At 38.2% G+C, this 13144-nt stretch overlaps 1 protein-coding gene across 1 annotated transcript in view; it reads right to left on the reverse strand.

Annotated features, from left to right (window-relative positions):
• The window catches only part of LOC107558814 (uncharacterized), an 85221-nt gene that overhangs the window by 53933 nt on the left and 18144 nt on the right, over positions 1–13144 (reverse strand). The window contains exons 3-4 of the mRNA XM_016242501.1: positions 4961–5056; positions 525–641 (exon numbers count right to left, since the gene is read on the reverse strand). Of these exons, the coding sequence (XP_016097987.1) occupies positions 525–641; positions 4961–5056 (213 nt within the window). The remainder of the gene's footprint in view (positions 1–524; positions 642–4960; positions 5057–13144) is intronic.

The following is a 13144-nucleotide window of genomic DNA, read 5'->3' on the forward strand; positions in this document are numbered from 1 at the left end:
TCCTGTTCGTCATCTGTGGATGTCCGTTTGTGATTGCGAACACCTAGTATAGATGGGCCGCGGTTATTTAAATGTCTGTTTGCTAACTAGCTGGGTGTGTGGAGTTGTTCTGTTGTTTCTTTGTTGCTTTTGCAGGAATGTGCACAGGTGGCAGGTGCTATGGTTTAGAGCTTCTCCTCCACCAGATCCTCGCCATTTTCTTCTACTTTGGTGGCCATGGCTGAGAACATCGGCGTTTTGAATGTTTCTTTTTATTTTCTTCCGTTATGTCTTCCCTTAGAGATTTATAATAAAATATACTTTTTGTAATGTATTTTGTTTGTGATAGCCTTCTTTTGCTGCAGTTGCGAGCCAAACTGTAACATTCGCTAATACAACACATTGTGTTCCTTAAATTTCCTTTACTTGGTCCTTAAAAAGTCTTAAATGTACCTTAATTTACCTTTATAAAATGTATTAATAAAAGAAATACTCACATTACAAAGTGTTACATGTTTAGTACATTCTGAAATGAAAAGTAACACCTGAGATTCGGCCGTGTGTCTCCACCCTTTAATTTGGGAGGAGGATCCATAGAGCAGTCACTCTTCATGGACACACAGCTGGGCTCTGGTGAATCTGATCTCTCCTGCTGCACTGAACTGTAATACAGCAAACAAGAGGGCTTGGTGACATCAACTGAGAAGTTGTTTCAAAAGCAAATCACCTTTTTACATTTTGATGTTGTACAGAAAAAAAATGAAAAAGAAAAAAAATTATATACGTTTATACTTATAAATGTTTATAAGTGAGTAGATTTTTCTGAGCCCACTGACAGATATTAGTTCATTTTTAATCATAAATTCACTTTATTTTGATCAGTTTCACAGAAAACAAGACTTCATATCTTATGCCATTTTACTTGTTAAGTAAATGTGTCTTGATTTAAAGGGGTTATATGACACGATTTCATGTTTTCCTTTGTCTTTGGAGTGTTAAAGGGGTCATATGATGGTGCTAAAAAGAACATTATTTTGTGTTTTTGGTGTAATGCAATGGGTTTATGCGGTTTAAGATTAAAAAAAACACATTATTTTACATATAATGTACATTATTGTTGCTCCTCTATGCCCCGCCTTTCTGAAACGCATCAATTTTTACAAAGCTCATCGTTCTAAAAAAGCAAGGTGTGCTGTGATTGGCCAGCTATCCAGTGCGTTGTGATTGGCCGAATGCCTCAATCGTGTGACGGAAATGTTACGCCCCTTACCATATTGTGATGACGTCTCCCAGCAGGACGAGACAAAGCCAATAAAACCCATTACAAATGAGGCATTTATTGCATCCAGTGGGGACATAATTACTGATTATAATGACATACTGTTTTTTTTAAGCGTTGCGTTGCGTATCACGCTGCGTAAACATAAAACCATGTCTGCATTTGTGATCGGAGAAACAACAAACAACAAGCGCTACTCTACACTGCTCAAAACTCGCGTTTGAATCATCAGTGACAAATTCTTTAAATATCAAAAACGTACTTACAGGCTGTGAGTCAAAAGCGCCAGACTGTCCTTGCAAAGATGGAACTGCCCAACTTTATAGAAACAGCCTTTGTGCAACAGACACATTAGGCTACTGGTTCAGGAAACGTCCTCCATAAAATGCGCAGCACACATCTGAATATTTTGGTTGAAGTGTTCTGGAACAGTGTTGTAAATACAACTTAAGCACTGATTTCTAGTCGTGTCCTCTTTTGGAAGACCAAACAAAGTAGTTTCGCTTTCACAACGAAACACAAAGCGACTCCACCACATGGCAGTGGCAGCAACAGCAAGAATAAAAGTTACGCCTTCTTTCGTTGCGTGAACATTTGGGCAGCATTATGCAAATCTTCCCACATAGTGATGTAGACATGTGGGGGCGTGTTAGAACGAGCCATTTTAGGTAGGCGTGGTTGACTCTTAACTTTTATAAAGAATATCTCTTTGGATTTGAGACTTTAGTCTTTGCAACTTTAGAGATCTTCTTTATAAACCAAGCGCTTGTAACACTCCAAAGAGAAAGGAAAAATTTAATTCGCATCGTATGACCCCTTTAAAAGCTGTTAGTGCATACAGAAGATCTGTAAAGTTGCAAAGATTAAAGTCTCAAACACAAAGAATTTCTTTATAAAAGTGAACACTCATCCATGCCTTCCTAAAACAGCTCATTCTAACACGCCCCCACATATCTACGTCACTGTGTGGGAAGATTTGCATAACACCGCCCAAATGTATACGCAAAGAAAGGCGGCGTAACTTTGATTCTTGCTGTAGTATTGTTGCTGTCGCCGCCGCCATGTCGTGGAGACGCTGTGTGTTTTGTTGCGAAAACCAAACTACTTTGTTTGGTCTTCCAAAAATGGACACGACTAGAAATCAGTGGTTAAAGTTGTATTTACAACACTGTTCCAGAACAGTTCAACCCAAATATTCAGATGTGTGCAGCACATTTCTATGGAGGACCGTTTACTGATCCTGGTAAGGGGCGTAACATTTCCATCACACGCTTGAGGTATTCGGCCAATCACAACGCACTGGATAGCTGGCCAATCAGAGAACACCTCGCTTTTCCGCCCGAAGAGCTTTGTAAAAATCGACATGTTTCAGAAAGGTGGGGCATAAAGGAGCAACAATAATGTACAGTATGTGGAAAATAATGTTTTTTTTTAACCTTAAACCACGTAAACACATTGCACTACACCAAATAATGTTCTTTTTAGCAACATCATATGACCCCTTTAATGAATCTTTAGACATCTGCACTGAAACACGACTAAAATATTGATGAAGAACGTCACTTTTTGCAGTGTTTTTAGAAGGTTCAGTAAAGTAGGGATGATCCGATCAGGATTTTTGCAGCTGATACCGAGTACCAATTTCTTGTCATGGTGATCGGCCGATACCGATGCCAATTCTGATGCTTCAAGCCAGAGATGGGCACTCGAGTTAGTGACTCGGGCTCGAGTCGCATTTTTATAGACTTCAGACTCTACCTGAAATGACTCCAGACTTGATTCGAAAATTTTTAAAGCAACTTGAGTCTTTTATCCTTAAAATACTTATATAACTGATATTCAAAAGGCGAACCGCATCTGCCCCCCGGCATCCATCCGAACAGCGAGCCATAACAGCACCATTTTAAGTGAACAGCGCGCCAAAACAGCAGAGCGGATCACATAACAAGCACTCAGGGTCGTTTATGGTAAATTACTTTCAGCGCTATATCTTCTAGTATTTTTATCAAAAGCCAAACGCGCTTTATTCAAGCCCTTTCAGCTCCATGCGCTTTCTCTTTTTCTCTCTCTGGACGCACGACGGCGCCAAGAGCTGCGGATGAAACAACAAAAGCAGAAACAGCAGAAAACAACAATGCTGCAAATATAGTTATTTTTCATACTATCTATATATCTGTCTATAACCGATGACTCTGACTGTTCAAACCAGATGTGACAAAACGTTTCGGTTTCTGATCTACATTTAGTATTATTAATCTGTAGGCTAAAAACATTTCAAAAGAATCATGTCATAATAATTGGGAAAATTGCTGTTAGATGGCTAGGATAGAACTTAAACTTTGAAATTGCTAGTTATCTTTCTTTTCTGCTCAAGATGAGAACATTTTGATTATTGTAGCTACATTGTTTTTAGATAATGCTTTTAAGTAGGCTAAAATATAGATTTCAGGAGGAAAACCTTGAACAGAAACAGTATTTTTTTCTGTCACATGGCCTCACATGTATCTAAATGTAAAAATACAATACATGCAAAAATGTTTTTTTTTGTTGTTTTTTTGTTCGGACCTCTGCATGGAAGAAAATATAGAGGAAACTGGAACTTTAATTGAATACCCTAAAGAAATACTTTATTTGGATGGTTTTGTAATGCCTGTGTCACATATTTCCTTGTGTGTCATGGTAGATCGGACTCTTATTATAGAATTTCATTACAGAAAAACTGTTTTGAACATGGTAATGGGATTAAAACATAGCATATAAATAACAGGCTGGATGTACAATAACCTGACTTCTTAACACCACTTTTTATTTTTTACAAAGCAGATCATAGAATATATATTTTGTCTATAGCCTATAAAACAGCTTCCTAAATAGGAAGATTTCAATACATGAGGATTCTTAATTAGATTTTTTTAGCAAGACATTAAATGACTTGAGACTCGACCAAATACTTCAGACTTGACTCAGACTCCAAGTTAAAGACTTGTGAACATCTCTGCTTCAAGCTTTATATAACATATGTAATAATGTTATATAAATAATCACAAAAAAATATTCCTTATACGGTGAACATTTAAATATGCCTTTAAAATGGGGTTTATGTATAACATTATGTATATCAGGATACTTAATATAAGACAAAAATAAATACAAACAAAATGGAACAGTCTGATGCAACCCACAAGGTTTATTTAAAGTTAAACATTATCCAATACTAAACAGTGGAGGACAAAATAAACATTAAATAAAATAAATAGAAGCATTTAAACTCCAACATGGAGAAGTCTGATGTAACACATAAGGTTTAATACTGTCCAATATAAGACTGAAGAGTAAAAAAAGAAATGGAAACATTTAAACTACTGAAAGAACAAAACAGTTCAGTCATAGTTATATCCACGGGCGCTGCGGATATCCGTGGGTCGGGTAATAAAAATATGCATTCTGATTATTTGCGGGTGGGTCACGGGTGGATAAAATAAATCATAAATGATACAAATATTAACTAAAAATTTTTTTTTAAATACATAGTTTTTTTTCATTAGGCAGACATTTAATTTGTGTGTGTGTTCGCCTGATCGGGAAGTTGCAGTGACAGAAAAGGTGACATCTAAATGTACCTTAATTAAATGTATTAATAAAAGCAATACTCAAATTACCCAGTGTTACATGTTTAGTAAATTCTGAAATGAAAAGTAACACCTGAGATTCGGCCGTGTGTCATCATCCATAGAGCAGTCACTCTTCATGGACACACAGCTGGGCTCTGGTGAATCTGATCTCTCCTGCTGCACTGAACTGTAATACAGCAAACAAGAGGATTTAGTGACATCAACTGAAAAGTTGTTTCATAAGCAAATCAACTTTTTACATTTTGATGCCGAGTCTTTTTTATTTCATGTTGTCTTTAGAGTACCTGCATTCTGAAGAAAAATTCCCATCTTCATTTTTTTGTACATCCATTTTGTCCTTATGGAGCTGCACTGGTGCATCTGATTAGTCTCCTTGACTGACTGATTGCAAATGGCAAAAACAATAATTCAGAAACGCAGTAATTCACAGTAAATAATTACAAGGCATGGGGGAAATCTATTAGGTAAAACATAATATTATTGAATTAGTCAAGTGGATTTCACTTACGGTTGTAATTGAATGTAAAAAGTATTAGTTTCTACCATTTCCTGTTTTTTTTATTTTTTTACCAATGGCAGAGGACTAGCTCCTCCCCCACCACTAGGACTTACTTGGTATGATCCATTTCACTATAGGTTGTTTGCACATGACGTCATTGCTGTGGCGCGAAATGCAGCTGGAAACAAGGCCGGAAGTGATTTTTCTAGGAATCGCTAACAGAAACTCAACATGCCTATGTTTTGCGTTGTTGTTCAAATTGACATCATTTTATTCTTACATGTATTATAATAACGTATATTATTATGCCCGAGATTCATGTCAGTAAATAAATGCATATTAATCATTTGGATTCCTAAACAGTCTAATGGTAGAATTTTCGTTAGAGATCAGGTGTCATAGATTTTGGGTTCTAATCCGCCCTCGCATTTTCCCCCTTAATAAAATGAAAGATGTTCATCAGTGATCGTATATCAAGAGCAGGGACACGTTTGTGTGTATTGTTTTGTGATTTAACCGGAATTAATAAATATATTGAAGCGCTCGTGAGTGAACACTGTTTACGAGCCACAAGAGAACGTTCTGTCACTAATAACTGAGTAAAATCACACCGCAACGAACATTTAGCATGATTTCAAAAACAACAGATTCCATTTCATTTGCCCGGCCACCGCGAGATGTTTCAAAAAGGGGTAACTTAGGGACAATATCGACCCTGGCAAGTGGCGGGGACATGTCCCACCCGTAAATTACGCCCGTCTATCAAACCAAATATAAATACCACGGTCTTTTGTGTATTAAATAATGACATTTGATACTCACTTGCTATGTCAACGTGATGCAGTTACTTTTAGGGAAAAATGGCTTCTATAACTTTTTCTTCTTCTTGGTAGGCTACAAAATGGCTCCAACCAAAGATAATTGTGACCAATTCAAAACAACAGTGGATTAAACCATTGCACTTTCAGAGGGGTGCTTAGTAATAATTCAAAGTAGGGGTAGCTGCAGTTTAAAAGCGTGCCGAAAGGTTTCTCATTGGTGAAAGTTTCTTCTAGTAATACGTTTAAATAGTAGAACAGGCTTGAGAAAGCCAAGATATGCCAGTGGAAATGATAATGATAATAATAAAAATAATAATATAGGGCTGCAACAACTAACTCAAAAAGTAATTGAAAAGAAATGAAAGCAAAATCAATAGTTTTTTCGAAAAGTGACCTTAAAATATCACTTTGTTCAGATGTACAAATGTTTCTTTCTTTGTGTGAAAATTTGGGCGGTGTTATGCAAATCTTCCCAAACCGTGACATAGATATGTGGGGGCGTGTTAGAACGAGCCGTTTTAGGGGGGCGTGGCTGACTCTTAACTTTTATAAAGAATATCTCTTTCGATTTGAGACTTTAGTCTTTGCGAAGAACGAAATCAAGTCCCGCCCTCTAATTTCAGATGCCGTTTCACTCAGATATACGTCACAGTAGAGAAGAAAAGACAATGCAAAACCACTATTTTTGTCACGTTGTTTTGTATACACAGCTTTACAGTCGAGTGAACTGAAGTAAAAATCAAATTAACTCTTCTACAATGCACACTTTCTCATATTTGGAAATCTGATTCATTTCAGTGAATTCATTCATTCATTCATTTCTGTATGAAACTTTATGAATTATCATTTTACATTGTCTTTAGTTTCTAGTGATATATAAAATAATATTTGGCCAAATGATAATGTTGCCATTCATCAAACTCAGATATATAAATTATGGTGTTATACTTCAAATTATGACTAGCTTTTCAAGCTGCAGGGCCGAGTATTCTGTTACGGGGCTGACGAGACGTGAGACGTGCAGATCCATATGCAAAGCTTTTTATTAGGAGAAGACAGAGACGTGGTCATAAAACAGGCATGGGTCAGATAATGGCAGACAGGTATATGGCTGGCAAGACACAAGAATGATCCTAGGGCTAGCGAAGGTCAACGAATGGCGAACAGAATCAAAAAGGGCGAGACTAAAGGGATAAATCCAGGAAACCAGGCAAGGATCAGAAACCGAGAAAACAGCTAAGGCTAAGGCAGGGAAACTAATGAGGGTTCTGTAGTGTAGCTATCGCTAGGGGAGTAATAATCGCTAAACAATACTCGGCAGAGGGAAGGGATCAGAGTGAGTGTTAAATAGTGAGGGAGTGATATGAAACAGCTGGGTGCAATCAGTGTTGTGCAATTAGTGAACCAGCTGTGTGCAATCAGTGCTGTGAATGATGGGATATGTAGTCCGGGAAGATATGCAACAGTGTGAGTGCGAGAGTCAATGAAAATGGGAAGGGTGACCTCTGATGGTTAGCCGACGGAAATTCATGGACCGGATTCGTGACACATTGAGTGATTTATAAACGAGTAAAAGTACTTTAAAATCAATCCTAAATGAGTGTTTTCGTTAATGCATCTCTTTCTGACTGAGACCGATCTAGATTCAGTGGTAACAGAGATCAATATATCAAAGAAAATACAGAAGTGATCAGATAGAGCTACGTCCTTAATAACAATGGATAAAATGTTTAGACCCTACTGATGATTAAATCTAGAGTATGTCCACGATTGTGTGTAGGTTCATGCAGATGCTTAATCAGGTCAAAAGTGTTTAAAACAGTTATAATTTCTTTTGAATATTAAAATCCCCTGCAATAGCAAAACAGTCAAACTCTGAGGAAATCATTGATAACATTTCTGTGAACTCTTCAACAAAGGCTGGAGAGTATTTATATAATTATTAAATAATTTATATATTTAAATAATGATAAACAGAATGCGTGGAGCACCTTTCAGCACAATCCCTAGATATTCAAAAGACAAGTACTGACCAAATGACACTTGCTTGCATTGATAGACATCTTTAAATAGAGCAGCTACACCTCCACCTCTCCTAACAGTCCTGCAAACACTCATGAAAGTAAAGTTAGGAGGGGCTGTTTCATTGAGGACCGTTGCACTGCAGCTGTCTTCTAGCCATGTTTCGTTTAGAAACATAAAATCCAGGTTGTTTGTGGTTATTAAGTCACTGATTAGAAATTATTTATTTTATAGTGAGCAAATGTTTAAAAATGCTAACTTGATGGCATTATTTGTGTCTTTACAGCAATCTTAGTTTGACGCATAACAGGCCGCAGATTAGATGAGTCAGCCGTACGGCTTAAGAAGGCCTTAGACTTTCTATCACGTGATAAAACAGAAATAGAAAAAACTACAGGCACACTGGGTTCCCGCTTGTTCTGGAACCCGACACATATCACTGAGAGATGCTATCAGTTGTTTTTGGTTCACCTACAGCAGATGGAGGGTTTGGGCCCCGGCGTTGTGGCAGCGGCGGGAGAGCTCTCACAGGAGGAGGATGACGAGCTGGGCCCACAGACTTTGGTGGTTGGGGGGCCCGCCGTTTTTTAGTTGATGTCTGGGGGCTTGCAGCGAATGAGTGGAAGAGTTTGGTCCCAGCATACACCAGTTTCTGCATTTTCTGTGAGAAGCATAGAAGTGGAGATGCTGGAGAGAGGGATAATGTGTCTGGTGAGATGGGCTGTGTCTCTGGTGTTTCTGGTGGCTGTGATGTGTTGTCCTGGCTTTCCTGGCTGTTTTCCAGAAAGTCGTCCTTGGGTGCTGAGTCTTGGAGCTGTTCTGATACGTCACAGTCTGTCTGTGATGAGCTCTGTGAGCAGGGCTCAGCCGGGATGGTGTCCATGAGCAGTGCTTGTTGTGGCTGCGTGGTGTTATCAGTGTCCTTGTGGGATGTGTCAACCACATGACGACTCGGACCAGGTGTGTGTGTGCTATTCATGCTGAAGGATGACGGAGGGAGAAGTAGATATTGTCCTTCAGCACTCTTGCACCAAGTTTGTTTGGGTGGAGGCCATTCGGTTTTAACAGTTGTCTATGGCCCCAGAAAAGATTAAAGTTGTCGATGAAATTCACTCCTTTTATATTGCAAGATAATTGTAACCATGTGTTCAGCCCAAGCAACCGTGAAAACATGTTAGTTCCCCTTGCTGGGAGTGGTCCACTGATGAACGACTGAACTTTGAGTCTTCGAAGTGTTTCAAAGAGTTCACTGAAATCCTTCTTAAGGAGTTCTGACTGCTCTTTCCGAATATCATTCTTCCCCACATGGATGATGATTCGATTTGCAGTCTTGTGCTTCATCAGAATGTTCCGGAGTTCCCTGTTCACATAAGAGACGGTTGCTTGATGAAAGCAGCATATTGTTGTATTTCTGCTACTGATATTTCTGATAATGGAGTCGCCCACTATCAGAGTCCTGGGCTCGGCTGTGCTCTGAGCTGAATGCCGCTGTCTGCTCGACCTTGAGCGCCTGTTAGTAGCGATGTTAGCTGCTGGCTGATCTGATCCATGTTTAATCAAATTTGGGGATCCCTCACCCGCATTCATTAACGCTTCAAATCTGTTCTCAAGATGTATAGGGGGTGGTAGAATACCAGTATTTACAAGCCTTGTCATAGCCGAATCTGGGTAAAGGATGCTATCACAGCAATATGAGATACTCGTGACAATCTGATCTCTCGAGTACCTTTGGGTGTCGCTCCCTGTTTGTGCCATCGATTAGTGTGTCGATCAGTTTTGGCTTGTTCCTCTGCACTTGGTATAAACTGTTGAGATTCACTAGATTCATGGGACTCACCGGCTGTATGCTGAGGGGGTCCGTGACGACGGTCTACTGAGTGTTCTGCCTGTTTTGGAAGTCCAGCAAGTAACTTTGTTTCAAGAACCACAAAAAATTATTGTGATTTTAACAGTAAAAGACTGTAAAAATGCTACAGTAAAAACCTGTTAACTGGTTAACAGTAAGTTTCCATACTATATTTGGTGAATAAATGTAATTACATTTAATGTGATTCTACAGTAAAATACTGTTAAAAATACAGTTTTTGGAAGTGAAAAAGAAAAAGTCATTGAATAATTTACAGTGAAAAAACGTAATTGACACTCCCAGAATTCCCTGCATGACACATAATATTTTCTGTTTTTTTGTTGAAATAACATGTTTCTTTTTAGTTTTTTCTTATCAGTTGTGTACACTAGGGTTTAATCTTACATCTAATGTTGTTAAATGAATGTTTATTGCATTATTTCAGTATCATGTGTATCACCATGATGGATTTTAGTGTTTGTGTGAATGACACTGTGCACCTTCTATATATAAGTATTGTCCTCCTCAGCTCATAGACAAGCTGTTTGTGATGAGCTTTAGTTCATCATGTGACTTTCTCATCACCTACAATTATTGGTGGTTATCAGTGCATTACAATGGTTCAAAACAGATTTTAGTACTTAAATATGTTGGTTTATTAACATTACATCAGTTAATGAAATACGGTATTTTATTGTGAATTTAGATTAAGTCTGTAAAACCTAAAATGTTGCTATCATATTTTTTACGTAAAGTTCTGGCAACCACAGCTGCCGGTATTTTACCGTAAATGTCACAGATTTTTTTTTACAGTGTAGAAGTTTGCAGCAGTTCATGCAGCAAGTGGATTCAACAGGAGGCATTTTCTTTCTCTTCTGGTTGAATGTAGACAGCTGTGTTTTCCCTTCTACGGAATGTAAGCTGCTGGCAGTGGGAGGCAAAAGTCCCCTTTTTTGTAGTATTATTCAAGTCCCAAAGAGTTTTTAATTTTAGTGTTTGTGCCAAAAATGTGTTGTTTGAGCACTGTGCTGATCTGCTGAAGTAAAAATCTTATCACGATTATAGTGACCTAAATTATCATGGTTATCAGTATTATCAGGGGCGTCATGCACTCCTGATTTTTGAGGGGGCACTTGAGTGGGGGAAAATATTTCGATTAAAAAATTAATTTTTGCCTGTTTTGGAAGTCCAGCAAGTAACTTTGTTTCAAGAACCACAAAAAATTATTGTGATTTTAACAGTAAAAGACTGTAAAAATGCTACAGTAAAAACCTGTTAACTGGTTAACAGTAAGTTTCCATACTATATTTGGTGAATAAATGTAATTACATTTAATGTGATTCTACAGTAAAATACTGTTAAAAATACAGTTTTTGGAAGTGAAAAAGAAAAAGTCATTGAATAATTTACAGTGAAAAAACGTAATTGACACTCCCAGAATTCCCTGCATGACACATAATATTTTCTGTTTTTTTGTTGAAATAACATGTTTCTTTTTATTTTTTTCTTATCAGTTGTGTACACTAGGGTTTAATCTTACATCTAATGTTGTTAAATGAATGTTTATTGCATTATTTCAGTATCATGTGTATCACCATGATGGATTTTAGTGTTTGTGTGAATGACACTGTGCACCTTCTATATATAAGTATTGTCCTCCTCAGCTCATAGACAAGCTGTTTGTGATGAGCTTTAGTTCATCATGTGACTTTCTCATCACCACCAATTTTTGGTGGTTATCAGTGCATTACAATGGTTCAAAACAGATTTTAGTACTTAAATATGTTGGTTTATTAACATTACATCAGTTAATGAAATACGGTATTTTATTGTGAATTTAGATTAAGTCTGTAAAACCTAAAATGTTGCTATCATATTTTTTACGTAAAGTTCTGGCAACCACAGCTGCCGGTATTTTACCGTAAATGTCACAGATTTTTTTTTACAGTGTAGAAGTTTGCAGCAGTTCATGCAGCAAGTGGATTCAACAGGAGGCATTTTCTTTCTCTTCTGGTTGAATGTAGACAGCTGTGTTTTCCCTTCTACGGAATGTAAGCTGCTGGCAGTGGGAGGCAAAAGTCCCCTTTTTTGTAGTATTATTCAAGTCCCAAAGAGTTTTTAATTTTAGTGTTTGTGCCAAAAATGTGTTGTTTGAGCACTGTGCTGATCTGCTGAAGTAAAAATCTTATCACGATTATAGTGACCTAAATTATCATGGTTATCAGTATTATCAGGGGCGTCATGCACTCCTGATTTTTGAGGGGGCACTTGAGTGGGGGAAAATATTTCGATTAAAAAATTAATTTTTATTCGAAATATTTCCAAACGTGTTAACTATATCAGGAAATATCTAAATTCTCAAATATGTGTGCAAGTAAATGCGTTTTGCATGTTAAAGGGGTCATATGATGCGATTTAAATTTTTCCTTTCTCTTTGGAGTGTTACAAGCTCTTGGTGCATAAAGAAGATCTGTAAAGTTGCAAAGACTAAAGTCTCAAATCCAAAGAGGTATTCTTTATAAAAGTTAAGAGTCAACCACACCTACCTAAAACGGCTCGTTCTGACACGTCGCTATGTGGGAAGATTTGCATAACGCCGCCCAAATGTTCACACGAAGAAAGAAGGCGTAACTTTTATTCTCGCTGTAGTATTGTTGTTGCCGCCGCTGCCATGTCGTGAAGACGCTGTGTGCTTCGTTGTGAAAGCGAAACTACTTTGTTTGGTCTTCCAAAAGAGGACGATATCTGCTTCGTCATGCCTGGAGCTGATCCGTGCTGGTCGCTGAGGAAATACTACAACTTTGCGCTGTCGATTGCCGGATCGGCTTTTAACCGTGGACGAAGCGGAGTCCAGCCCGGAGTCGTCACATGTCCTTCCGGACACTCCTTCGTCGAAATTGCCGGCCGCGCCGTTCTCAAGCCCACCCTCCTCTGCTCACTCTAACCCTCCGGCCGTTCCTCACGCTAGCCCCCGGCCTCCGCTCACTCTAGGCCGCCGTGTGTGACGCTGTTTCGTTGTGAAAGCCAAACTACTTTGTTTTGGTCTTCCAAAAATGGACACGACTA

The sequence above is a fragment of the Sinocyclocheilus grahami genome, unplaced genomic scaffold, assembly GCF_001515645.1.
Source record: "Sinocyclocheilus grahami isolate Dianchi unplaced genomic scaffold, SAMN03320097.WGS_v1.1 scaffold661.1, whole genome shotgun sequence".
NCBI lineage: Eukaryota > Metazoa > Chordata > Actinopteri > Cypriniformes > Cyprinidae > Sinocyclocheilus > Sinocyclocheilus grahami.